The 27345-nt window shown below is 39.9% G+C and overlaps 1 protein-coding gene across 1 annotated transcript in view; it reads left to right on the top strand.

Annotated features, from left to right (window-relative positions):
• The window catches only part of tex264a (testis expressed 264, ER-phagy receptor a), a 79724-nt gene that overhangs the window by 9938 nt on the left and 42441 nt on the right, over positions 1-27345 (top strand). Inside the window, exon 2 of the mRNA XM_044348003.1 lies at positions 2348-2569. Coding sequence (XP_044203938.1) covers positions 2348-2569 — 222 coding nt within the window. The remainder of the gene's footprint in view (positions 1-2347; positions 2570-27345) is intronic.

Raw genomic sequence — 27345 nt, 5'->3', positions numbered from 1 at the left:
AGTTCCTGTGGGGGAAACAACAGACTATTAGTTCTTAATGTTGATGATTGTATGAGATTAATTTCAACCACACCTCACAGCCCTGATGGAATGGTTATTTTCCTTTCATATCTGTAATGATTTAGTCAAAATAGATGTAATCCTGTTCTAAATATTGACTTTTAGAATAAATATGTTCCTAGGCTTTAGAGTGTCTACATTGTCACATTGCTGTAATAATTTACTTTGACCATGCTAACACAGCCATTGTGACTGTCTGTGTTTGCAGAGACTCATTGCTGCATTGTAAATAGATCAAGTATATCTCATGCTGCCTTGAATGAATAATTTTCTGTCAAAAGCAGGTGATCTGTGTTCCCTGACTCACTGTTGAACATGGCGGCAAGCGTCTCTGTTAGGTAAAGATTATCTGCTCAGGCTGAACAGGCACTGTCAGTCATTATTACCCACATACTGCAGACATTAAGAGGCACTGAGGGTTAGGGGTGGGGTCATCAAATAGATTCATCTCAGCCAGGGAGTCTTAGCGGCAGCCAACAATGCTGAACTATGGCACAAATGCTACTGTACTAACAAAGTAAGACCGGGGTAACAGCGCAGTGTAGTAGCAGCAGCAGCACAATGCGGTCAAAAAATAGCCCTGAATGTGAGAAATGAGATGGAAAAGAAGAGAAGGTTGTGATGTTTAGATGTGATAATTATGCGAGGATGCCAGGGACATGAAGAGTGTTGCTGGCTCCCATCTGTGCCCCCTCAGTGCCAGCCCTCCACAGACGGCCACTGCCACAGAGCAGAAACCAGCAGCAGGTTTTAAAGGACCATACCAGGCTTTTTGCATGTTTTAATTTATTTAGCCTACTACAAATCACATATATATTGCATTGGTTGTCCTTCATTTCAGTACAATAAGAGAATAAGTTTGCAGAGAGTTGAGTTGAGTTAGGTAATCCGTTACAGTGAACATCATGTCTGCTTTTATTTGTGTTTTGCAAGCTCATTTTCATGCTTAATAGAAAATAAAGGAAACTGGTAGGTTGTAATGTCACTTGATTTCTGAGGACTGTTATAGTATGGTTCTCCATATAATCTATATATAATTTCTCACAGTTAGATGCCATTCTCATTTCCCTTTTCTTAAAATCGGTGGCTGCCTGGAAGTTTAGAAACATGTACTTACTGTAGCTATCTAACATACTGTGGCATGATCTAGAAAATAGTAAGCAGTGATGTAAAGTGCAACCATGTGATTTTCTTTGGTAAATCAACAAAAACTTATTTGCAAAAACGCAGGCATGGTCCTTGAAAGCAGCCCTTAACTCTACATCCGAAGCCATACAGACAGACTGTCTGCAAACAGATGTGAGTGGGAGATTCTCTGTCAGATTCTCTTCTGACTGACAACTCACTCGGTGATTTTGATTCTGTCTCTGTCACATCTGCATGCAGACGTTAGAGACATTTTTTGTAGCAAAGAGGCCTTGTAGTGCAGGAACCAAAACCTTCCTCTCAGCACATATCTGCTCTCCTCAAGTATCATCGAGCAAGACAAACAATCCCTGCCAGTTCCAGGGCTGCTGTTCTGTAGCTGAACCCACAAATATGGTGACAGTCACACTTAATGTCATGTATTAGGATTTACTTATTTTTTAATTATTTTCAGGTAAGAGATCAAATATGAGAGGCTGAGAACTCTTGTTAATTGATACCCACAAGTAATTTTCATCTCAAGCACAAGTGACTTTGGTAATATGCAAAACCCAGATGATAAAGAACTTGGAGCATAGTTTCAGAATAAGTGAGCATTTCTGGCACACTTGACCAACATGTTTTTCAGCACAGATACAATTTGAACTGCTACATATGTGACCTAGCTGTTGGATATCTGGAGCTGGATGTTCTTCAGAGCTGGCAGGTTTCCGGTCCAGTGACACTTCAGCCTATGTGAAGGTGCAACGTCTCCACAAGTTTAAATCAACAGCTTCTATTTTTACTTCCAAACATGCAGTTTTGTGCTGATACAGAGTCGGTTTATCAGCCACAGAAGCTGCTGCCTTTGTGAATCTTTTATCTCAGCTAAACATAATATCTTAAATCGGTTTGGTAGCCTTAATGAGATTCAGACAGATAAACCCGGATTTACCTAATTGTGTTTTTAATGTCGCCTAAGTAAAGAACTGCAATTTCCAATGCAATAAGAAATTATATTTTTAGTATAATACTACTAATTCTTGTTTATAGTTTCTTCTAGTTGAAACTAAATGTAAATGTTTCATATGTATACATTACTATGGTTTATCTGATTCTTTCTTTTCTGTCTTTCTCTGTCTTCTCCTCTCTGTCCCCTCAGAGACCGTCAGAGAAATGTCGCTATGTTGTGGGCAGTATCCTGTGCGAGGGTGAGGAGAAGCCCGATGAAGAACTGCAGAAGCTGTATGAGAAATTTGGCTTCAAGGTGTTTTCTCTGCCTGAAGTGAGCCACGCAGTGACCACCAGTTTCCCCAGTACCACCCCTTTGTCCCACATACTGGGACCTTACAGGGTCTACCCCAGGCTTGCTTCCTACATTGAGGTACAGACACTATAAGAATATATGTTAGCACAATGTGGATACACCTGCAATCTCTGGAGTTACTCCATTGCTCTTTTAGTCACATGGTGTCTTATGTTTGTAAAATACTAGCTTTTTTATTCACCTATGTGATTACTGAACCAGATTTTATCCCTGCTGTTATATTGAAAAATGATTCCAGATTAACTCAGTTATAAAGGTGAATACTATATAAAAAAATATAAACTAAAAACTATAAAAATGACTTGTTTCATGCCCCCCCACTTCATAGTTATCTGTATATCATCATATGAAGAACTAAGACAGGAGTTTTCTTCTTTCTTCTTCCTTATTTTCTTCTATTGCCGTGGATGGCAATCATCTTGTGATCATAACTGTCCTCTTTTCTGCTTCCTGCTTGTCAAGAGACCCTCACTCATGTGTTGTTTAATTCATCACATGAGCAGATGAGGTCTTTTAAAGCAGATTAAGAATAGATGAAGTAGTAGGAAATGAAGGTACGTCTGAGTCCCGCGGCCCATATTCTGGGTTCCATGTCCTCAGGACAGGCCTCAAAAAGCTATTGACATTTACTGATGACATTTACACACATGGATTCATTTAGGGGCATCCCACTGCATGAATAATGCCCCCCGTGTGCAGACAAGTCTGTCCATCTGTTTGTTTAAGCCTCTGTCTCTTCACAGGAGGCAGGAAGACCCACCTCCCAATCAGAAAATGCACCATTCTAGAAAATATGCAGATTTTTTTCTCAAATTCACTTTTTGTGGGTGGAACAAACTTTTCTCTCTCATATTCATGACAGTGGGAAACAGGGAGTTCACACATACTTTTCTGTGGCAAGAGGGATCACATTTGAGTGCTGAACTTCATTGGTATTCCTCTCTAATTCTGTGAACCTTTTTGCATTTTATCAGCAAACTGCCGTGTTTTGAACTGCCCGCACAAACCCAATGAATCATCAGCATGCTGGAATATGTAGAGATGATGTGAATGGGAGTACTACTTTACTGCATTGAGTTTTTCATCTGTTGTTGTGTTGTGTGGAGCACAGGAAAGTAAAGGGGCAAGGACCCCACCGATGGCATCATTCATTGGCTGTAGTCAGCTCTGCCCGCATATCAAAGCCCTGCTAAAGATAGCCTGTGTGTCGTAGGCAGACCATTTCTGAAAGGTCTCAGTTGGTTGTATTGTTGACTTTCATCCTGGCCTTGTCTTAGAGTTTCCTGGAATAAGCAGGTTCAATTCAGGGCACTGACAACGTTTGGATTTTTTATTGCATTTATTTGTTCAACACGAGTAGCTACACAATACATAATGTGGGTTCAGCTTGAAAATGAACATCAGCAGTGTATTTTGTCTTCCAAATTGGGATTAACTAATTCACCATACTGCAGTCCTTGTCACTGTAGGCTGCCATGGTACACATGGTCACCAGCTGCTTCTTTTCACCTGCCCTGAGGCCATTACATCCTCTCACCCACTCTTATGTGCACAGGCAGGCTAACCAACCAGTAGGAGTTGCTTGTACATCATCAAGGGAATGATCCCTTGTTGGCTTCACACCCAGTAAACACTACCAGTTATTTTCATTGCTGGCTGCCTGGGCTGAATGTGCTGCAGCCGGGAATTGAACTATAAGTTACTTACTGTTCTCTAAGCTAAAAGTCAAAAAGGCAAGACTCCAATGTGTGATGTTTACCAGTATGCAGTTAGGAACTGCTCCAGGGAGGATAACTGGGACATTGACTTAATGCATTTTTACACTCTACAAGTTTTTATACTTTTTTTTTTTTTTTAAAAACATATGTAGTTTGCTGTGATGATATATGTCCTGATCTGCAAATTCTAATCCTCAAAGAAGCACTGTCTGGTCAACTTATCATCGTTTACCAGCATTCTCATCTTTTTTGCAGTTTGGTCTCTGCGGCACTATGCATACTGTAGCATCTCACATCGGGGGCAGGACAAACTCTAACATGTGCACTGACACAGACTAAACGGTCTGAAGGCATAGGAATAGCATGCCACAGTGTTAAAATTTAGTATTCCCTTTTAGGCTCTTCTGCTGTTACATAATCATGGCCTGTGTCAGTGTGCATCTTTTGTTTCTTAGAGTGTGCAGCTCTGTCTGTCAGGCTAGCTGATGTCACCATAGAGAAAGCATCCGTTTTTACTCGCTCACACTCGTCCGCCATGAGGCAAAAAATGCTTGTTGCAGTCCATCAGTTAACCTGAGTGCTGTGACAGCTCGTTAAGGAGCTGCTCTTGTACAGAAGATGGGCTAATAACACACTACCATCCAGTTTGAGTTGGGGAAGCTGGAGTGCACTATGCATACCAGCTTACAGAGGGGCTAATGAATAATGGAGCATGGTTTAGACAGGCTTGGTTTAGAGGGTGCTATGTGAATGTGTTAGAAATGTGTGCGTATATACAGTATGTATGATTAATTGAGTAGGTTTGTAGTATGAGGGAATTTGAAAGGAGGGGGACACTCATGTGACGTAGGTTTGTACTCATTATCTACTGTATATATAGTATATTTTACTTAATCTACTGACATGTTTATGCTAATCTATGCACTAACATACAAATAGAACTAAAACCCTATAGAGCTGTTCTTCACCATTCTGCATACCCATTTCATATTTTTCTTTAAACAATATCATCAGTATTACTCAATATAGAAACTCAGGACTCTCCTGGATAATGTAATGATCCTATAGGATTATATAGTTGCTGAATTCACTCAAAAATGACCCAGAAATTAAAAGTAAACTGATTCACTTGCTAGATTGTAAAATCAGTTTTCTCAGCACCACAATCTTTAGCTTCTGCCTGCTGCATGTGACTGAATTTTAGGCTCGGTGAGATCTTGCTGAAATGTACCTTGGAAGTCGTAGTAAACTTCCAACCCAAAATTTTTATGTACTTGTACCTTCAACTTTTTACTAAAGAACCAGATATCTTCTGACACAGTTGCTCATTTTTTGAACTGATGATTTAACCAGGAGAGTTTCTTGCCGATCCAAGCCATAGAAGTGCTCAAACTGTGTGTCACGTAACGTTGTCTATGGGGAAATATGAATGGGATTTTTACTTGCCTGGAATAGCTCCTCCCACCTCACATCTATTTGACTGATTTGTTTTTTTGGCCATCTGGGGGCTGGACAACAAGCTGTTTTATTATCATCTTATAGAACTGATATGGCTAACGTATTGATAGCACATCCAGCAGGCAATTAGCAACATTAGCATTCATTTGAAGTTGTATGTTTGGCAATCTAGCAAATATAAGTCCAATATTCACCATCCACTTAGCTCTGTTTTGGTCTTCACCATCTCTGGAGGGAAATATATGGCTCCGTAGCTGCTAAATGTGCCACTTGTTCACCAGCTTGTTGCTAACTTTGTCAGCTGTTAGATGCTGAGCAGGTTGCATACAGTGGCTTAATTAGTGTTATTCATTGCTGCAGCTGAAAAAAAGGCTGGTGCGAGCAGTGAGAGTGAACCAAAACAGTAAAGTTGCAGCCAGTAAAACTTAAACAATGAGCTAAAAGACAATAAAATTCTCTGTGTCACTTGGGATTATCACCGGACTCTGTATTACCTGACTACAGACGCATTGTCATTTGATTAACCAATAAAAAATTCTTTAAGGCTTAAAATCCTCTATCAAATTATGCAAATCAGTGTCACCAGTGAGACTGGAGAGGCCAGACTCATCATGTAGGCTTACTGTCTGACCCTGTGCCCAGCCTTCAGCGAATAAGTGTTTTCTCAGATACTCTGGCACACCTTCTGGCCTCCCATAGTGGTTCACTTATCAGAGAGCAGGTTAAGTGCATAACTGTCCTTTTTCACTTGAACGCTTTCTCTCTGGTCCAACAGCACCAGCTCCACACCGGCTTACCTTTCCTTATCTCTCCCATGCACATCACACAAGCTAACACACACACACACACACACACACACACACACACACACACACACACACACACACACACACACACACACACACACACACACACACACACACACACACAAGGGGGTGTAACTGTAGCGTAAACGATCTGCAGTAGGTTCACTATGTTAAATCCTGATGTTTTCAAAATGCTGTTCATAATCAGGGGTAATTTATGGTATCAGTAGAATGTCTGAGAACATGGTAATTTGTGGTCAGCAGCTTTGTATTCATGTCAGATGGCAAATGAAAGCAGTGGGTGAGGGGGCATGAGCACAGGATGCTTGGGATTGTATCATCTCCCAGTTAAAAAGGCTGATGGTGAAAGAAAGAAAAATGAAAGGAAGAAGACGTAGCTGTCACGCTATATTAAAAGGACTTAGGCAAGTCCTGTTTGATCTTTGTGAAAGTACCTTTTCAGGACCTGAAGAATAGAAGCAAACAGTCATCAGGGTGTTATTTTGGTGACTGCCTCAGACAAAATTCCCAGTAGTCCCTGTGAGCAGAAACAAGATCACAAGCCGATAGCTCCGGTCCATTTAGTAATCCATTTATCTGAATCAAGCATCATAAAAGCTTTATTATTTTTTCTCTCATTATTATTTTTTCCTACTATACTGTATCATGCTACCATTTTGTTTGCCTTGCAGGTCCCATAGCGACTGAAATGTAGATCTATAAACACCCCAGAATATCTTTGGTTTGTATCAGCCTGGGTATTCCAGTATGGCAGAATTTGGATGTATTCTATTTATTGTTGTTCTGTATGATTGCTCACATAGTTTTTATAGAAGAAATATGTTACACAGGGAGGAGGAGGATGAATCATAAGCAGTGCTGACAAAATAGTCATAGTTTCTGCTTACGAACATACTGTGAGCAGAATGGGGAAAACTTAACTCTGTATCAGCATCTCAGCACAATTATCTGTTTTTCTCGGTTAAGTTTCTTGAAACAAAGTCAAGGCAATTTACCATTGTCACAATAATAAAAAACTATAATATTGTTTTGAGTGCAGCTGGACTTAGTAGTTGCACCATATGGACTCACCACATAGTGTTAAGTGCATGGCTTTGTTGTGTTGCCAGTTGTGCAGCAGGTGAAGGCAAGAACGAAAGGGTTGTCTCTATGCAACCGCAGGAAAGGTCTCTATGGGAGAGGGCCTCTATGAGACACAAATGAATCACTTTGCAAGGCATTGTGGGATTCCAGGCAACACAGGACTGACCAGCAATGCAGAAAAAATAAGTAGGGGTCGAAAGTTAAAAAAACTTGACCTTTAACACTAGTTAGTGGACCTTATAATTTAGGACAAGGACTGATGATCAACTACCATCAAATAAGTCCACCATCAAATGTGCTTCTGTATGTTTTGGACATTCAAGTGAGACATGTCAACTAATCCTCCACCTGGTGGCACAACCTTATCTCGTAGAAATTAAGTTTATATACTACTAAACTGTAGTCCCAATTACATTGCTTTGACAAATGTAACATTGATAGTTTTAGGCAACAACAGCACTTTGGTGAAGGTTAGTGAACGATTGTGGTGTCGGTTAAATGTGAATACACACATTATAATTTAAGACACTGAAAACTTTTTTCTGTGGTAAACAAAGATCCTTATCTTTCCCTAACCATAATAAAGTACTGCTAGTGCCTAAATATAACCATAAAAGCGTTAAATAATGCTGTTGTTACTACGAGCAGATATTGTACTGCAAGACTGGATATTTTGAAGTCGCCACTGAACCTTTCATTCATGTTCAGTATCAACATTTTTGCAACTTGACAAATAAGTTAATTAACAACATTTTCTCATTATGTTGAGAAAGAACGTAATACAGCAAGCATTACGTTTCCTGCGAAACGTATTTGCTGTTGTGATTTAGTCATATATATGGGTGATTAGTAGGTGACAAAAGCAGAAGCAGCTGGACAGACACAGTAAAAGCAAACGTGCGTTAAAGGTGATCTGGGAATATTTGGTTCTGGCACCATCAGAACCTAAACTCCCACCTCCTGAGGAATTTTACAGCGTGAGAAGCAGATGGTGGGATTCAGCTGTGCTGCAGAGTCAGGTGAGGGTAAAGTCATCCTGTTTGAACGTGCTCTAAAAGCTTCATGACTACTCATGGAACAAAAGTATTTGAGATTTCTGGGCTGCTAAACTATTACACCTCATCAACTGTACAAACAAAAAAAATATCTTTGTTATCACTATCTTCTAATGGGATGTGGTTGAGTTTTGGTGTTAATAGGTGACATTAAGTAGGCAACACCTTTTTAGTTAGTGGCACCTTCATGTTCTCCCACTGCAGTGTGTTGATTCCTCACCTCCATTCTGCTCATGATTTATTCACCAGCCACTCTTCTCCAACGTCTTTGATGTTATTATTTGTTGAATTAAATATAGAAAATTTGCTTTGCTTGTCCACAGCATCTATATTTCATGCAATGTCCTGATTAGGGGTTAGCCAGTGGAACTGCACTGATTTCAGGTATATCCACCGAGTAAACAAGAACTGAGATGCCCTTCGCTCTGGTTAGATGGTTCTGTGGGTGAATATAAATGTCTCTTTTCAGTCACAGTCAGTCACTCTTTCTGAACCAACTGTTAACAAAATGGATTCTGAACCATGGTGTTTTTTTTTGTTTTTATTCTTCTGTACAGTCATTGAGGTTTACTTTTATCAAATTGACAGATATTCTTGGTTTCTAGAAAACTCTGTTTTTTTTTTAGAATATTGCATCTTCTTTGTCTATATGTCAGTCTTTGTGTCTTGTACCAAGTGTGTGCAGCTGATAAACTATACTGCTGTCTGTCAGTCAAACAGCAGGATAGTGAATGGGGAATTAGGACACTCCTGTTAAACAATTGCAATTCCACCACCTATTATACTGCAGTTCTGTCTCTGTGTTTCAGCTGCTGCTGAACACACACACGCACACATAACTACACAGAAACACACAGACAATTTATTAATGATAATCTTAAATCACGTTACACGGTTATAAAGCCAATTATTTTCCTCTCAAAGACAGGTAAAGGAATCCTCCCACTCCTTTGCCGCACATCCCAACATTTCAGAATAGTATGCTCATGCACAACTGTTTTTCTGTTATCTAGCTGACACTGCTGAGTTCAGGTTGGGGATTTAATTGTTATGCAGATAACAAGTCATTATTTGCTTTATTCTATAGCTAATTGACACCAGACACACAGAACCCTCTGGACCCATAGATAATATAGCCTCTCAAAGGCTCTCAAGGTGTTTTGGTACAAAGGTATCTGATTATCTATTCAGGATTATTTTTGAGGCATTGTTCAGATTTTTTTTTGCTTTTGTCCTGTCTTCTCCATCTGCCACATTGTATAAAGTACATGATAATGCAGTGTGCTAATGAGCTCTCCTTTTCCTTTCCTAATTATTTTGGATGAGGGCTGGTTGTTTTCAGCAATAGAGAGAGGGGACATTACAAGAGACAGTAAACAGGTAATATTTTGACACAAGGAAAGATGGCAGTGCCTCTGGGTGCATGGACTGTAGTTAAATCTCAGAAAGTGGTCTTGCCGTAAAATATTTTGAAGGAATAGTTGGTTTTGGGGATTCTTACTGTTTTCCCCTCTTACTCAGAGTCAGACAAACCTACAGATGCTTTGTTACATTTCTGTATGCAGTTTGAAGCGCATGTTATAGATACCTGTCGGGAAAAGGACCTCTTTAGCATATGGTGCCTTCAAACTGCAAGCAGAGAAATAAAAAGAGGAATCTGTAGATTGTGTCACATGAGGAAAAATAGAAAAAATGCTTAAAATGGTAATCTTTTCCCAAATCAACTAATAATTACCCACTACTTCTTAAACATATATTGTTGTTTTTGCACATTTTCACATAATTGTGATGAAACAGCCCAGAAAAAGTAGTACTTTCCGATCACATTTCATCATGCTTCTGCCAGTAGACCATAGACCTAAATGCTGTATTGTTGGTCCACAATTTGTGTGTGCAGTATCATCAGCCATTACACAGTTCTACACTGACCCTCCCTACTCTTTTGTCAGGCAATGTGAAGTTTAAACCGGCCCAAAGGGAAATGGGGGCGGGGCGTGGCAGGATTGCACCTGCTTTGATCCTCTTCAGCCCCTCTACATCTTTAATGCCTCCTAGGCTCAGGGCGCAGACTCCCTTAACTGCTCTCTGTTCAGTGATTTCTGCGTGGGATGGTGCACTATATGGCAGGGGTTGTTGCTGTGATGCCATCAAAGAGGAGAAGGCAAAGTGAGAGTCAATAAGTGATGTGCAAGTTTGTGAGCGAGCGTGTGTTTCTGCGACTGATTGCTTGGGAGCTTGGTGAAAATTTCAGTTAGAAGAGGCACATGAACTGTGTGCTGTGTGTGTGTCTGTGTGCTTTAAAATGCAGGCTGTGGTGAGAGCAAGATAAGTCTCCTTCATTATTAATGCTGTCATTCCACTGCATTGTTCCCTCCATTATATTTTATTGGTTAACATGAGGTTCTTGTTTCTTGGGTGTGCTAAAAAATAATAACCTTAACATAACAGAAACAACCCCGTGGCAGTGGCCGCCTCTGACCTGCAATGGTTCATATTATATGTTTACAATTAATATTCCTTGTTATCCCTTCAGTCTGCCGTTAAGTCTGTGGAGGAAACACTGGGCTGTAGATGCACAAGGCTATATTTAGACTCCAATGACGCTGATGACAGTTTCATCACTTTTTCCCTTTTTTTTCCTAAGAGTGGGCTATGATGTGCTGAAACTCTGTCTACATGCTCGGCTCTTCCCAATATTTCATATAAGGCCTGCTTTTTCTGTTTGCCATGCCAGGCGTTCAGAGAATTGCTGCAGCATACTGTTATTATTTTCAGTTTTCCATCTAGTTACGTCTAAAAATTGGTGCATCCTTTTTATTCTTCCATAATTGAGACTCAGTGGGCTGAACGTTTATTTTCCAGAAAAATGTAAATGTCTATTAAAGGTTGACATTCTGGAAAACTTGCTTGCTTTCTTGCCAGGACTTAGATGAGATGATTGATACCACTTTCATGCCTGTGTGGTACGTAACTATGGAGCCAGGGCACCAGGTGTTTAGCTTAGCTTAGCAGAAAGACTGGAAGCAGGGGGAAACAGCTAGCTGGGCACTGTCGATAGCACCCAGACATGATAGTTACAGCATTTTACTCCCTGTAAAAACAGTTTCTGTTTGTGTACAAATGAAACAAACAAGATATATTGTGTGTATTAGTCAAATTTTACAGGTGCTGGTAGGCAGATTTTTAAACTTTAGACAGAGCCCAGCTAACTATTTCACACTTTTTCCAATCTTTATGCTAAGCCAAGATAGACTGCTGGTATGTGTAGATTCATATAGACATAGCATGTAGACATGATAGTGGTATTATTCTTCTTATCTAACTCGACAAGAAAGCAAATAAGATTTCCCAAAATGTCAAACTATCCCTTTTAAGTATTTGATTTACTTGCACCCTCTGAAACCGTGTTGTAAATGTTTAAGCAGTCCCAGGCTCTGATAATACTGGTTGTCTGACATGGTTTGTGGCTCCTATAGTTGATGACAATCCAGCTGATATAGTATGGGAGGTTGATCGCAGGCAGAATTGTTTTTTGTGTTCTTATTGATTCTTGCTTCCCTCTGGCTCTGGGATACTCTTCCCTCTGTAACTCCAGCTGGGCATCAAACACCATGCTGCCAATTAGACTCTTTCTTCTGAGTGCGCTCTGACAAGTAGTGTTTTCACCACGGTATTTGTGACGTGTTTAAATTTGTCCATCTTCACTGCTGTGTGTGCACTCTATTCCCATTCAGCTGAAGGTTAAATCTCTCATATTTTTGAATAATGACTGATGATGTGAATAATGATTGCTATGGCAATATCATTCATTCATTAAGGCGTGGTGTATTTGTATTTTTTGATACTTCCACAGAGGTATTTTGTGCATATGAGTGCATGTGAAGGTTTTAACACATCCTCAAAATTCTGTTAACTTTTTAAATGTGCCTTTTTAACTACTGCTGTGATGAATAAATGCAGCACACATTATGTTTCCTTGATATTCAGCACTGTCCTTTTCTCTCTGAGAAATCGTGCTCTGACCTGCAGGGAACTAATAATGGTCTATTTAAATGTACGGGCCTGCCCTCTTTCATCTGCATGGAGAATGGCACTATCAGTGTGAGACTGAGGCAGCGGGAGTGTTGAAAACTGAAGACTTTAGATGGCGGAAGCTTTGTACATCCACAGAGTATCTGGTCATCGCCCATCTGGACGGACAATCCCTCCTTGGAAGCACTCTCCACACACATACACATGCACACACCAAATCCTGTTTGTGTGTGTCAAGTAGCTTGTTCATCAGATAGCTCAGTGAAGTTTATTGACTTGATTTCAGCTTATTACATCCAGCTAAGTCGTCAAGGACATCTTGGCCTTTAAATAGAAGTTCATGGCCTTTAAGAAGCTATTCTCCGTAGGAACTCTGGCCTCAGTCTAACTAAATATGAGAGGTCCCAGGTTCAGATCCCAGACCACCCCCCTTTGTTACCACCTGGCTCAAGGCTGGCAACAAGAAAGAAGGCCACACACAGACATACCAATCAAAAAGTAATTTATTTAACTCAAACAGATAAACATAATAATTAACTAGTGGGGTGTGTAAGTAGGAGAGACATCAGTCATGATAGCAGTGTGTGGATGAGTGAAAATATGGTGTAAATAGTGTTGGCTGGTGCAACAAACCGAACAAAGTAAGAAGGCTGAGGGCCCTGCAGTAGACCCGACTGAGAGAGGGAGACTCCCAGAAGGGCAGACCTTTTATGTCTTCTTAGCCCAGCCGAGATGGGCAGGTGCGAGCAGGCAACCCTCCCAGCTCCACCTACCAGCTAACTCCCAGTATCTGCAAAACAAGCAGCAGAGCAAGGCAAATAAACAGGCAAAGTGGGAAGAGCTGTCACAGTCATTTGAAGGAGGAGACTGTGGAAGATTGGGTTTGTGAGGATTAGGCCTATCTTGTCATCATCATCCGTACAGGAGGTCCATAAGGCAGTACACTTAGCTTAAGCATGGGCAGGCAGCTCTGTTGGCATCTCAATGAGAGGTAGACAAGGAAAGAACAGTACTGACATCATCTTTACTGACCACTACTGGGTCTGTGACAAATCATGTTTTCTCTGAAACAAAATCTCTCTATAGTTCGAAACTTACTGCAAAAGTCTTATTGTCTAAATTTGACCACCACTTTGAGTAAAATCACATAGTGTTCTGGATCCTGGAGTTGAATTTGCATTCAGGTCTCTTTCTGAGATTTTGGCTGTTAAGAGATCTGGCATCATATACGATTATACATCTTGTATGATTCAATCATGTGGCTCTTCTAGACTTTTGAAATCTGATTGCACTGTATGGATCAAATTCTGATAGTGAAATGAGTCATTTTGCAGGGGTCGAGATGCTCAAAGAAATGTATCTGCTGATTAACAGATGTCTCTTTCATAATGTAAGTCTATGGGAAAAAGTCTTTCTGGGCCCAATAGCATCACATGATGTTGTAATTACACCGTTTGGTCACTATGTTAAATTGGCCTCAAAGCCCGACGCTGTTCCTGGGGGCTTGGTATCAGAGTCGTGTTAAGTTACCACCGATGCAAACCCAACATTTCCTGCTTCACTGCCTCATATTAAAAGCTTTTAAATGACTAATGGGAGACTTTTATTGTGAAGAATTTACAGGAAATTAAACATGTTCATCACTGAATTAGCAGAGCCTCATTAGCGGTGCTAAAAACTGGTCGACACAACAGCATATGGGGATATTTGGAGCTCTTTGTTCAGTGGATCAGTTAAAAATAATGCAGGGAGGAATAGTACAAGAATAAACAGCCACAGTGTGATGTTTGATGAAGAGCTACAGATGACCAGCACACCTCCAACAGGTAAACAACTTATTTTTCTTTGCTGTGTTGTGTAATGGAAAAACATAGACAGCAAGCCAGCTTGACTCGAGTCATGATTCCGCGTGACTACCCCCAAAACAATGGAAAAACGCCATACTGTCAGCGGAGTAGAGCAATGAATTTGCACACTGTGTGCGGAGCAGATGACCATATAAAGAAACCCGTCATGCGCCAACAACGGCTCGGACTGAAAGTAGAAAAAACCGTTGGAAACTGAGCGTTCAGAGCAGTCTGAAGCCAGTGCTCTTTGCTCACAGGGATTATTTCGACAGACGTTTACCTCATTATTTGACACTTTGGCCATGTTTAATATGAACATTCGACATTGTAACATTATACATACATATATATATATATATATATATATAAATTTCAAGTAGGAACATAATGTAATATCAAGTGATCAGATGGAGAAAAGAACAAGGACACATAACCTTTGTCATCTATGTACCTCAGTGTACAGAACTCTTAAAAAACTTTAAAAAATTACTTTTAATTTTTGTTTACAAAAAGCAGGGGGAAACAGCTAGCTGGGCACTGTCTATAGTGCCCAGACATGATAATTACAGCATGTAACTCCCTGTAAAACCAGTTCTTACATTTCTGTTTGTGTATGAATGAAACAAACAAGATATGCTTGTTAGTCAATTAATTAGTTAGTCAATTAGTCAAATTTTGAAGGTGCTGGTAGGCAGATTTTTAAACTTTAGACAGAGCCAGGTTAGCTGTCTCACACTTTTTCCAGTCTCTCTGTTAAGCCAAGATAGTATTATTCTTCTTATCTAACTTGGCAAGAAAGCAAATAAGATTTCCCAACATGTTAAATTATCCCTTTTAAGTATTTGATTTACTTGCAGCTTCTGAGACCATGTTGTAAATGTTAAAGCAATCCCAGGCTCTGATAATTCTGGTTGTCTTGCATGGTTTGAGGGAAGCTCCTATAGCTAATGACAATCCAGCTGATATAGTATGGGAGGTTGATCGCAGGCAGAATTGTTTGTTGTGTTCTTATTGATTCCTGCTTCCCTCTGGCTCTGGGATACTCTTCCCTCTGTAACTCCAGCTAGGCATCAAACACCATGCTGCCAATTAGACTCTTTCTTCTGAGTGCGCTCTGACAGGTAGTGTTTTCACCACTGTATTTGTGACGTGTTTAAATTTGTCCATCTTCACTGTTGTGTGTGCACTCTATTCCCATTCAGCTGAAGGTTAAATCAGCCCCTCACATTTTTTCTGACCCACTCAGCCTCGCCTGTATTGATATGTGAAAAATGATTGCTATGGCAGTATCATTTATTCATTAAGGCGTGGTGTATTTGTATTTTTTGATACTTCCACAAACAGGTATTTTGTGCATATGAGTGCATGTGAAGGTTTTAATACATCCTCAAAATTCTGTTAACTTTTTAAATGTACTTTTTAACTACTGCTGTGATGAATAAATGTGGAACACATTATTTTTCCTTGATATTAAGCACTTTCCTTTTCTCTCTGAGAAATCGTGCTCTGACCTGCAGGGAACTAATAATGGTCTATTTAAATGTACGGGCCTGCCCTCTTTCATCTGCATGGAGAATGGCACTATCAGTGTGAGAATGAGGCAGCGGGAGTGTTGAAAACTGAAGACTTTAGATGGCGGAAGCTTTGTACATCCACAGAGTATCTGGTCATCGCCCATCTGGACGGACAATCCCTCCTTGGAAGCACTCTCCACACACACATACACATGCACACACCAAATCCTGTTTGTGTGTGTCAAGTAGCTTGTTCATCAGATAGCTCAGTGAAGTTTATTGACTTGATTTCAGCTTATTACATCCAGCTAAGTCGGCAAGGACATCTTGGCCTTTAAATAGAAGTTCATGGCCTTTAAGAGGCAATTCTCCGTAGGAACTCTGGCCTCAGTCTAACTAAATCTGTCGGTTTGAAGTAGCAGACTGTAAAGGATTGGGTTTGTGAAGAATAGGTCTATCTTGGCATCATCATCTGTACAGGAGGTATATAAGGCAGTACGCTTAGCTTAAGCATGGGCAGGCAGCTCTGTCGGCATCTCAAAGAGCAGAGTGAAGAGAGGTAGATGAGGAAAGAACAGCACTGACATCGTCTTTACTGACTCTGCTCTTACTCTTACTGGCTCTGTGATAAATCACGTTTACTCTGAAACAAAATCTCTCTATAGTTTCAATCTCTCTATCTTACGCCCGGCGCAAAGCGACTCCAAGCGTGACGCAAGTGTCTTTGTTAGTTTAAGGATGACGCAGTTGTCATTTTCCTGTCCAGCGCTCACGTTGTTAAAAGAGCAAATGCACTTGCACCCATCAGAGGGCCCATGGGTGTGTTGGTTTTAAAATGAGGTGTGGTCAGGCGCATTGTTGGCGCATCGTTATCTTGAGGCAGCAGAGAGCGATTGCACTATTGACCAACAAAAACCTGGTCTAAAGTCAATGGTGCAGTGTTTCACTGTTATTTTAAGGGCGCATTATCATTATAGTAATATGCACCTACACAGGTGGGTGCACAACATACACTCTGCTTGTTACACACACAGGAGCGCAGCGCACAAACATGCAAAAGATTACAATGTGAAAGATTATGATGGATATGATGATGGATTAAATAGTCGAATTATTTGACCAAATCATGGCAATACACGTAGGTATTTAAACAGACGGACAACAATGGATCAGACACAGATCGACTGTCCTGCTGCATCAATACATGATGACATGAGGAAATAAATAAGGTGAAAACAGTGATTAATCTAAAGAAGGAAATAAATCTGCTCAGCTTCTAGCTGCTGCCAGCAGCAGGATCAGCACCTTGGAAAGTTGATCAAGTACTGATAACTGTGTTGATGATTCTTTATATGATTAAAATTAATGATTTAATTTTGAACAATGATTTAATTTTTGAACAATATTTAACAAATATTCTTTTTTTTTGAGAGTACAGTGATCAGGTTTCCATACTTTCAGCAATTAAAATCCTGCTGATTTGACCTGTTACTCCATGACTGAACAAAACGATTTTAAAGAAACCACAGCTGTAATTAAAATAATAAACCTTTAAAAAAACCGTAAGAAAATACATTTTCAACAAATTAATGAACAGGATCTTAAACTGGTGGTCTGGGGCTGACAAGGGTCCAGGAGCAGCAGGGGCCAGTGTGCTCATTATGGATTATGCTCTTTCACTTTGCGCACGAGCAGATCCGTTTCCTCTGCAGAGAAGCGCTCCTTCTTACTACTTGGCAAATGCACCGTCATAATAGCAACCCGCCAAGGTGCAAGCGCACCTGGCTCTTAAAGGGAAGGGGAGATGACACTCTGATTGGTTTATAGCATGTTACACCGAAAACACACCCATGATTAATTAGGAGACTATGGACAACCCCTTTGAACCATGCATCTGGCGCATCGACCATTTTTCTGCAAAATAGCAGAAGTGGATTTGGACACACCCTAAATGCACTTGCGTCATGCTCCTCAGACCATACGCTTTAGATTGTTAAAATAGGGCCCTTATTGTCTAAATTTGACCACCACTTTGAGTAACATCACATAGTGTCCTGGATTCTGGAGTTGAATTTGCATTCAGGTGTCTTTCTGATATTTTGGCCACTAAGAGGTCTGGCATCATGTACAAAATATACAAATTCTTTCTGAACCAATAATGGCGCAACACTTTGATTCACCAAGAGCCCTCCACAGCCCAGTGCTACTGTATCTTCATTAACTGGAAAAAACTCATTTTGCGGTGTGCATTGTGAGAATGCATGCTTACCCTACCTTTTGTTCAGAGGTGTCCTAAATGAGCAATTACAATCAGCATCAATTTAGCTTTGAAGATGAAAGCTTTAAAGTAAATACAAAAGTCAACAATGGTTGGCTTGTGTGCAGATGATAAATGCAAGTCTTGTCCATTATATTTCAGGTAGGAACATAATATCAACTGATAAGATGAAGAAAAGAACAAGGACACGTAACCATTGTCATCTACGTACCTCAGTGTATAGAACTCTCTTAAAAAACTTTAAAAAATTATTTTGAATATTTGTTCACAGGAAGATCCACCATACCTATATAAAAACACCAATGTAATTATTGCAAAATAACGACATTGGTGTTGTAACTAGCACCTTTTTGTCTGGAATAATGGGAGCCATTTTCACATTGTTGTGTGTACATTTCCTGTGGCATCAGATAAAAATGACAAATGAGAGAGGCAATGCTGTGAATGATCATCAGATGGTAGCAGTTTGCCGGGTGTGATCCCTGGTTTAGCATTCATGCCTGCTTTACAAAAAAGCCCCTCAACATTAGTGGCTCTTGTAGATGCAGTGTTATCCCAGAATCCTCACCAAGCCATCCCAGCCCTTTTGGTGAGGAGAGGAATGAAATCTTCTTCACTGTTGTGTTGTATTTTAAATTCTCCCCAAGTTGGCTCCACAACTCCGATTCTCACTTCAATCAAAGGTCTCTATCTTCTCCCACAATTGCCGGTCAGTCCTTGATCTCCACCTCACACGTAGCACTGACCTTCAGGTCAGAACACATATTGTCCTATGGACCAAATGAATTCAGTCCCCTCCATCAGTCAGTCATTCTGCCTCTCTGGCTGTCCCACAGTGAAAAGGCCACGCTGCCTTGCCACTGTGGGTGCGCAAAAATTAAATAGATGCCGGATTACTGAGAATGACCCCTCTGGGTGGAACATAGGGCAGATAATCCACAACCCTCGGGCTGTGGAGACATAGGAGAAGAGCAGGAGAAGAGGTGTCAAAAGAGATCAGCTGCTGACATTTCCTAAAATGTATTACAAGTTTTGGTTTTCTTTTTCTTGATTTTTATAGCTGTTGTGCAACGGACCTCTCTCTCTCTCTCTCTCTCTCTCTCTCTCTCTCTCTCTCTCTCTCTCTCTCTCTCTCTCTCTCTCTCTCTCTCTCTCTCTCTCTCTCTCTCTCTCTCTGTCTCTGTCTCTCTCTCTCTCTCTCTCTCTCTCTCTCTCTCTCTCTTTCTGTGTGTGTTTGTGAGGTTGTTTGTTTCCCAGTGGATGCACACTAAGATGCTGAGCTTATATAAAGTAGCCACACAGACACACACTGGCCTTTGGGCACTTCCGCTTCCACAGCAGGGGAAAAAGTAATATTATGGAGGAAGATGGGGTATGCTGTGTTTATGTTGCAAACGTGGTAATATTCTGGTAACATCATGCTGGATGCTGTGTAAATGAAACACTGATACTGTGGTTCTTATCTCCTTTATTTTGTATTTATGTTCTGCCTGTTAAGCGTATACTTTTAGAGCTGTAACAATTAGTCAACTTACTGATTAGTAGATGGACAGATAATTAATCGCCAACTATTTGGATTATCAATCAATTGTTCTGAGTAATTTTTTTTTAGAAAAAATACTGAAGTTCTATGGTTCCAGCTTCTTAAATGTGAATATTTTCTTAAGTCCTCTATGATAGTAAACTGATTATCTTTGGATTGTGGACTGTTTGTCATGATAAAACAAGACATTTAAGGTTGCTTCTTGGGCTTTGGGAAAAGGTGATCGCCATTTTTCATATAGTCTGACATTTTAAATACCAAGCAATTAATCAGTCAATCAAGAAAATAATTGACAGTTTAGTGGATAATGAAAATAATCGTGAGTTGCAGCTAGTGTACTGTTGCAAATGTTGCACACAGGTAGAAGTTATATTTTTTACATATGTTTCTCTTTGATACTTATGAGTACTTGCTACAGTATAACTAGTGTGACAAACTTGTACAAGTCCATTTCACAAAAACAAACAAAAAATATAGAGCCTAAGTATAAGAAAATGGTCCTGCAGTAGGCCCTTTGAGAGGTACTTGAATTGAACCACTGATGCCCCAACGGCAGAGGTTATATAACAGCGGTGACAAAGAAGCCCACCTATCCCCAAATCACTGCAGATGACACAAACTGTCTCGCTCACAGAGAGGATGGCACAACTGGGAGATATATCCTAGATATATGAGGGATCCAAGGTTATATTAAATAACCTTACATTTTTGTTTTTGATTGAGCTTATACAATATAAAGCTAAAGCAGCATGTAATATACGGAGCAGGAATAATAAGAGAGGTTGTATGTCAGACAGAACCCACACTGTGGAAAAAAATGAGGCTGTGAAAGTGTGAAAATGCCTCATGTCGTCCACATTTGAAAACATTTAGTCACAGCACAATCCAGTATCAAAGCGTATTGTGTAGTGAAGCTGATTCCTTTCAAATCCTTAAGTTTCCCTTTTCATATACTGTAACAACCAATTCTTTTTCATGAATGGATTCTCTTTATAAATAAATTTTACAACTGCAGATGAATATATTAAAAATATAACTTACTACTCAAATATGTATTATTTTCTAAAGTCACTTGCATACTACAATCATATGTAACATTGAAACTATTTTAAAAAAACAGTGTTTACATGAATCATTAGTTGTAAATCCTGGTAAACTAATTGGCACTAAACTGTATTTGTGTCTTTTTCAAGCACAATGTGATCTTTTGTGACTGAAGGTGCTTCCAGCAGTGAAGAACTTGCCCTCTATTTTCTTCTCCCACCACCAGTGAGCAGGGGATTCATGTCTGACATGAGGATTGTACACTAGGACAATGTGTGCTGTGTCACCTGGCTCTTGTTTTCTATGAAACACCCCTTGAAGGCAACACTGTTTTAGCTGAGAAAGGTCTAAAATGAAATGGGGACCAATGATGAAAAATGTTCAGGGGCAAATTCACAAAGAATGGATGACGGCCGCTGACGGCACCATGAATTACGCATCACTTGCAATCGCTATCTGCCCTGTCTCAAGGTCCGATTCACAAAAGAAATTGCGCTAATGATGTTACAACGCAAACACATCCATAAAGTTTTGCAGCTTAGTGCAGTTTGCCCTTGTTTTGCATCTGATTACAATTATCCATGTGGCAAAGTATAAATGTTGCCTTTGTGCCAAAAACACAGTAGGCAGAACAATGGCAGAGAGAAAGAGAAAAATTAAATTTTCAGACTGCGAGCTACAAGTCCTGACTAACGAGTCGCTGAGGTATTCCTCAAAACTTCAGGCAAGGAATTTAAACATGAGAGAGAAACAGCATTTGGGATTTAATTTGTTTATTCGTTTATATAATAACCTTATTTTTTATATTTTTTGCAACTGTCATTGCATCCTGTCACTGCATCCTTAAACAAAATAAATGAGTTTGAGCGGAGCTGTCCATGGTTCTGACACCCCTTATAAATGCGCTTTAGTTTCTACGAACTCCCTGAAAACGCTAATTTCACTCTCACTGCGTGTGGCTATTAGCGCTGGTCTTTGTGAATTGGACTGTTTTTGCAATGAGGGTCATTTGCATATAAAGGGGCCAATTTTGTGCCAAATGCATATTACCTACTTTAAATACATGCAAATAGCAAAGGAGCACCAAGATGCTATTTGCTTAGCAGTGCGGTTAGGGGTGCATTTCACCCTTTGTGGGTGCTTTGTGAATTACACGGTTTCTTTTTGTCTTATTTGTGCAGGTTTAACAGCTGCAAAAGCTGAGCAGTCCTTTTGTGAATTCGTCCCTCAATCTCTTTTGATCAGACCTGAACTTCCATCCTCTCTCATCTCCTTTGTTCTCATCACAGTTGTGCCGTGGCCACTTCTTCAGTGCCAGCATCACTGCCCACTTGCTACTCTGGCATCTTAAGGGGAATTACAGAGCTTCAAAGAGGGAATGTTTTGCAATAGATGTTGTGTTGTCTCATGTGAAAGTAATTGTCAAATTCCTTTTCTGCCACTGTGTCCTTTCTCTTTCTTGTCCCAGGCGGCTTCACAATCCGTTTTACTTTTGAAGCTGTGGTCGGTTCTTGCAGCCTCTATCAGAAAAGGAAATGTCGTAGTGCTTTTAATGGGATTAATAGAAGTTCTCAGGGAAATAATATCAAAAAGACAAAAAAAAGATAGATAAGAAAATGAAAAAACTGCATAGAAAAACTGAAAATTGAATATGAATATAAGTTTTATCACTGGACATGGTGTTGAGGGGTATAAGATGAGTCTTCACAGCCTCCCTGAATTCACCATTGCTAATCTTTTAGATCCCCCTCCCTGTCTGAAAAGTATACAGTCAATATATACAGATGTGTAGTTCAAAGTGGCCACTTTTAAACTGTTGTGGCACCAGGGGACAGATCTTCAGAGTTTCAGTTTTTTTGCCTTGACTCATAACAGTGTTTGTTGAACGCTGGGACCCAATATATGGTCTTGGATTGGTGTCCCATCTCTGGCAGATTGTTTCCCAAAACTGTGGCCCTGCTGCAACAATACCTGACCTGAAAAGTAAATCTATCTAAGTCATATTGATTCTTCAATGATGATTCTGCGAATGGGAATCCAATGTGCAGTTGTAATTTCAGCCTTTAATGAACTGAGTGTGTAGCCTTCGTTAGAAGCTGGTGATGGGGAGTCTGTATGCTTCAGAGAGCAGTTTATCCATTAACCTTTTAATTAAGCAGGCATTTATTTATGACTCTCATCCTCTCACAGTGTTTGTTGGTGCATTAGTTTGTTTGCCTGTCTTTGTTCCCCTCATACTAAAGTTCCTTCACAAATAGAAAAATTAACTTCTATTTTATTTAATAATTATTGTGGAGAAGGCACTGGCATCCTCATTTAATCAGAGTGCCTATAAACACCTGCTCTAGAGCTTTATATCAACTACAGTTTTACATATAGTGACCTGAGGGCATCATATTGGCCTTATCTAATACATGTCACATGCACATGTTGGATCACTGGTGATGTGTATAGATACATATCTTACAAACAGTGCTGAGCTGCTGCAATCAGGCAGACACGCTGCTCTCTGTATTGCTGCAGGATATCTATGCACTGCGAAGGAAACATGTTGGAAGTTTTAGGGATTCTCAAACTGTAAAATGCTTCTTCACCCCTCTCTCTACTTCACTTGTGACTCCAACTTTTTTTTTTTAGTTGCTAAGAGTTCATTGTTGTTCATAAGATGTAATTTCTCCTTATTGTGCTTTGTCAAGAGATGAAATAAAACCTATTTCATTCTTGCAATTTTTATACCTACTTCTTGACAAAAAGTGAAGAAAAAATGTTAAGATGTATTTTTAGATATACTTGTTGTTATAACTAAGTTAGTTTTTGGTAACATTGGACAATGCTGCATTTTCATTTGAATTTATTTATTGTGACGCACACACAACAAATCTAGAGTTAGAATCAACAGTAGCTTATAGAAAATTATACGGGGTCCAACAGTGACAGTGATGTTTGAGTGACAGAATGACTGCAGGCAAATAGTGACAAATAAGACTTCACTTTATATTATGCACAAGGGATTGCTGTGTTACTAAAAAGTATTACTGGTTGGTTGCAGTGAGTGAATTAATGTAGAAACACTGTCAGGGTTAAGGTGAGAGGCTGGAGGCATCCTGTCCAGGTCACTAGTCAATCGCATCATGACTGACTCACACATATAGACAAACAAATTCACACTCCCTCTCACACCTCCAGACAATTTAGAATTTTAAATTCACCTAACCTTCAGTCGGTCAGGTCAATTTTCACTTGCGTACACATCACCAACTACTTGAGAAACAAGTTGCTGAAACTCATTTCATTTTCCGCAAATGTGGAAAGACATGCTGATGTTGATCACATTTGCCCCGTGTCCATGTTTGCCTGCATGGGGAAGCCTGTTTGCAGATGAACTTGCAAGGCAAAATTACCCATCAACAGCCAGTAAATGCACTAGTACTGCCATACTTTATGTGCCTTCTTCCATTTAAACACCATTGGTTATGCAGCTAAAGCTCAGCTTGCACAACATTCAAACAGCACAATTGTTGATAGTTCATGTGCTTCCATGCTTTACCCAGCGGCCATCCAATATTTTTCTGAAGGCAAAAGTAACATTGCCTTGTTTGAAGCATTAATGTTTGACGTAAATGAAGTGTCAGAGATAATAAAGTTGTGTTGTGTGTTGCCTCATACGCTTCCCCGTAGTCAAATCAAGTCAAGTCAAACTTTATTATCCCACTAGGGTTGCAGCCAGGCGTATAAATCACACATTCATCATAAAAAATATAATCACATAATGCAACAATCTTGACAGATCACATGGACAGACAGTACAAATGTGAGATCGCTTCAAAATGAAGACAACAAACAAAAAATCTAAATGCCGACTACATAAAGTGCTTAAGTGCAGAGATCATGTGTGAATTCAGGCTACTTATTGCTGTGCTGTTTCTTTTTTGTCCTCTGAGCAGGAAATCTATATCTACGGCCTGAAGGTAGGAGCTCAAACTCCCTCTGCAGGGGGTTATCAGGACAGTCCAATTTGGTCCGGGCCTTCCTTAGGACCCGCAGGTCAGAGAGCTGTAGCTGACTCACCCCAATAATTCTACTGGCCACTTTGACAAGCCAGCCAAGCCTATTCTTGTTGGCCAGATTCAGGTTCCCAAACCAGGCCACAATACAGAAAGACAGAACAGACTCAATGAAACTTCTACAGAACAGTCATCATTAGAGTGCACACATTAAATGAGTTTATTTATCTTCAGAAGTACAGACTTTGTTGGACCTTTTTAGAAAATGCATCTACATTTGGTTGGAAGCTCAACTTGTTGTCAAACATGGTACCCAAATACTTGTGATTTTCCACCAGGTCAATTTCAATTACCTCAATATCTGTCAATTTTGAGTTGGGTGCCGACTTCCTTAAGTCAATGATCATGTCCTTGGTTTTAGACACATTCAACTCAAGAAAAGTCATCAAGTCAAGTCATATTGGCCCATGAACTAGTTCCTCTCCTTCCAGGAAGCTAAATATAACAGAATTGTCGGCAAACTTTATAATGTGTCTGTTCTGGTATTTACTTTGACAGCTGTTTGTTTAAAGAATATAAAGGAGGAGAGACAGAACACATCCTTCACTCATCCACCAGTGGATGAGTGAAGCTTGTTTGAAAGGACAGCATTAACTCTCACACAGTGTGATCGATCTGTCAAAAAGTCTAAAATCCATCCAATGGCATTAATATCAAGATGAAAATCGAAAAGAAGTTTCTCTGCAAGCAAATATGGCTGAATAGTATTAAATATGATCATGATATGAAGAGTAAAAATCAGGATAAGTGATGCATGATAGTGCTATGCTAAAATCTGCTGCTGTTTCTTGCACCTTTACTAACACCGTGTGTATACAGATGTAGTGCAATGTTATCAGCTCTCTTCTTGCATCTCCCTGTGGACTGCACACTTACTGTATGTCACATTCTGACTAGTCACAGCCTGGAGCTGCAGTGGGAACAATCTGTGTGTTAAAGATGCCTGCTGAGCCATGCCTCATTAAAAGAGATGAGACATCAGTGGTTTGTACTGTGGAGCCTGGAGAAATGCTTCATGGGTGCAAATATTGATTCTGTTTATTCTCTCCCTGTGGGACGAATGTTGTAGATCCATGTGGTTAAATGTTTGCTCTGATTAATGATCAAAGACTGAAGGCGTTAAGATTTTACAGAACAGTATTCTTACTGTAGGACTCATTATTCTAAATTTTTATGAAATAAAAAAACATCTGTGGTCATTTTGAATATTTTTAAAAAATGGTTCCCTAATATTGGGGGGAAATGTCACATGTATCAAAAACACTGCATTTATTTATGTTTATTAAAAGGGACGCTGGTGCATAGTCAGCAGCTCATTTATGTTTTCTTCCCATTTTTCTCTTAATTTTTCTGAGCTGTGCTGTTGCACTACAGTGTTGTTTTAATTGCAGTAGGACAGAGAAAAACCTGCGGATTGCAAGGATACAAAAAATCCATTAAAACTGATCTCTTCATTTATAAAAATCTGGATATTTTTTCTGTGAAAATTATGAAAATCATAATAAACTTTCATGGACAAAATGCAGCTCTACAAAATGAAAAAGAAAAGGAAATTTAAAAAACAGATGAAATATTAACTGTTGAATGAAAATGACGAGCCTTGAGCATTCATTCGCTGATGTTCAAACAAAATCTTTAGTTGCACTTTAAGTTTTATTCATTCATATTTATTTGAAGACATTGCTGAAATAATTCAGTGGTTGATTTTGCTGAAAGAAAAGGGGGATGGGGTGTTAAATAATGAACTGTAGCTTGCTAAAAAAAAAAAAAAAAGTCCTTGTTATTCACTGAAGTTATTTGTCATCCCAAGATGAATAGGATAGTGGTGTGTTCGCTGCCTGTCCCACTGTGGAGCTCTTGTTGCCTCTCACCTGCTTGTGAAGCTGCTAAAGGCATGCTTGGGAGACAAATGGTGTTGATTAAGAGACAATGTCAACATCATCTCCTGCCTGCTCTCTGCTTGCTGTTCTACATCTTCACCAACCCCTAATAAGAAGGCAGTGAGCTCCTTGGAGAGGCAGGAGGCAAATTTGTTTATTTGTGGATGTAGTGAAGCATGTCCATAAGGGCATGTATGAATATGAATGCCGGAAAAAGGGTTTATACATGTGCGTGCTTGCAGATGTGTCACTATGCGTGGGTGTGTGTGTGTGTGCCTCTCTGTGTCATAGTGTAGCAGTGCAGCTCATGTTTTCCATGTCACCACGTGTACAAGAAATAAAACAGGGCACAGAGCTGCGTGTGAGCTGCTCGATTAGATTAGGGTAGCAAATTGATTGTAAGCGTGTAGTTGTCTCCATCAGAAAGTGCCACTGATTGCAGAGGCGGGTAAGCGTGCTGGCGCCTAATTTGATCACTCAGCAGCTAATG

This window comes from Thunnus albacares, chromosome 4 (genome assembly GCF_914725855.1).
Source record: "Thunnus albacares chromosome 4, fThuAlb1.1, whole genome shotgun sequence".
NCBI lineage: Eukaryota > Metazoa > Chordata > Actinopteri > Scombriformes > Scombridae > Thunnus > Thunnus albacares.
This window is presented reverse-complemented; position numbering and strand designations above follow the sequence as displayed.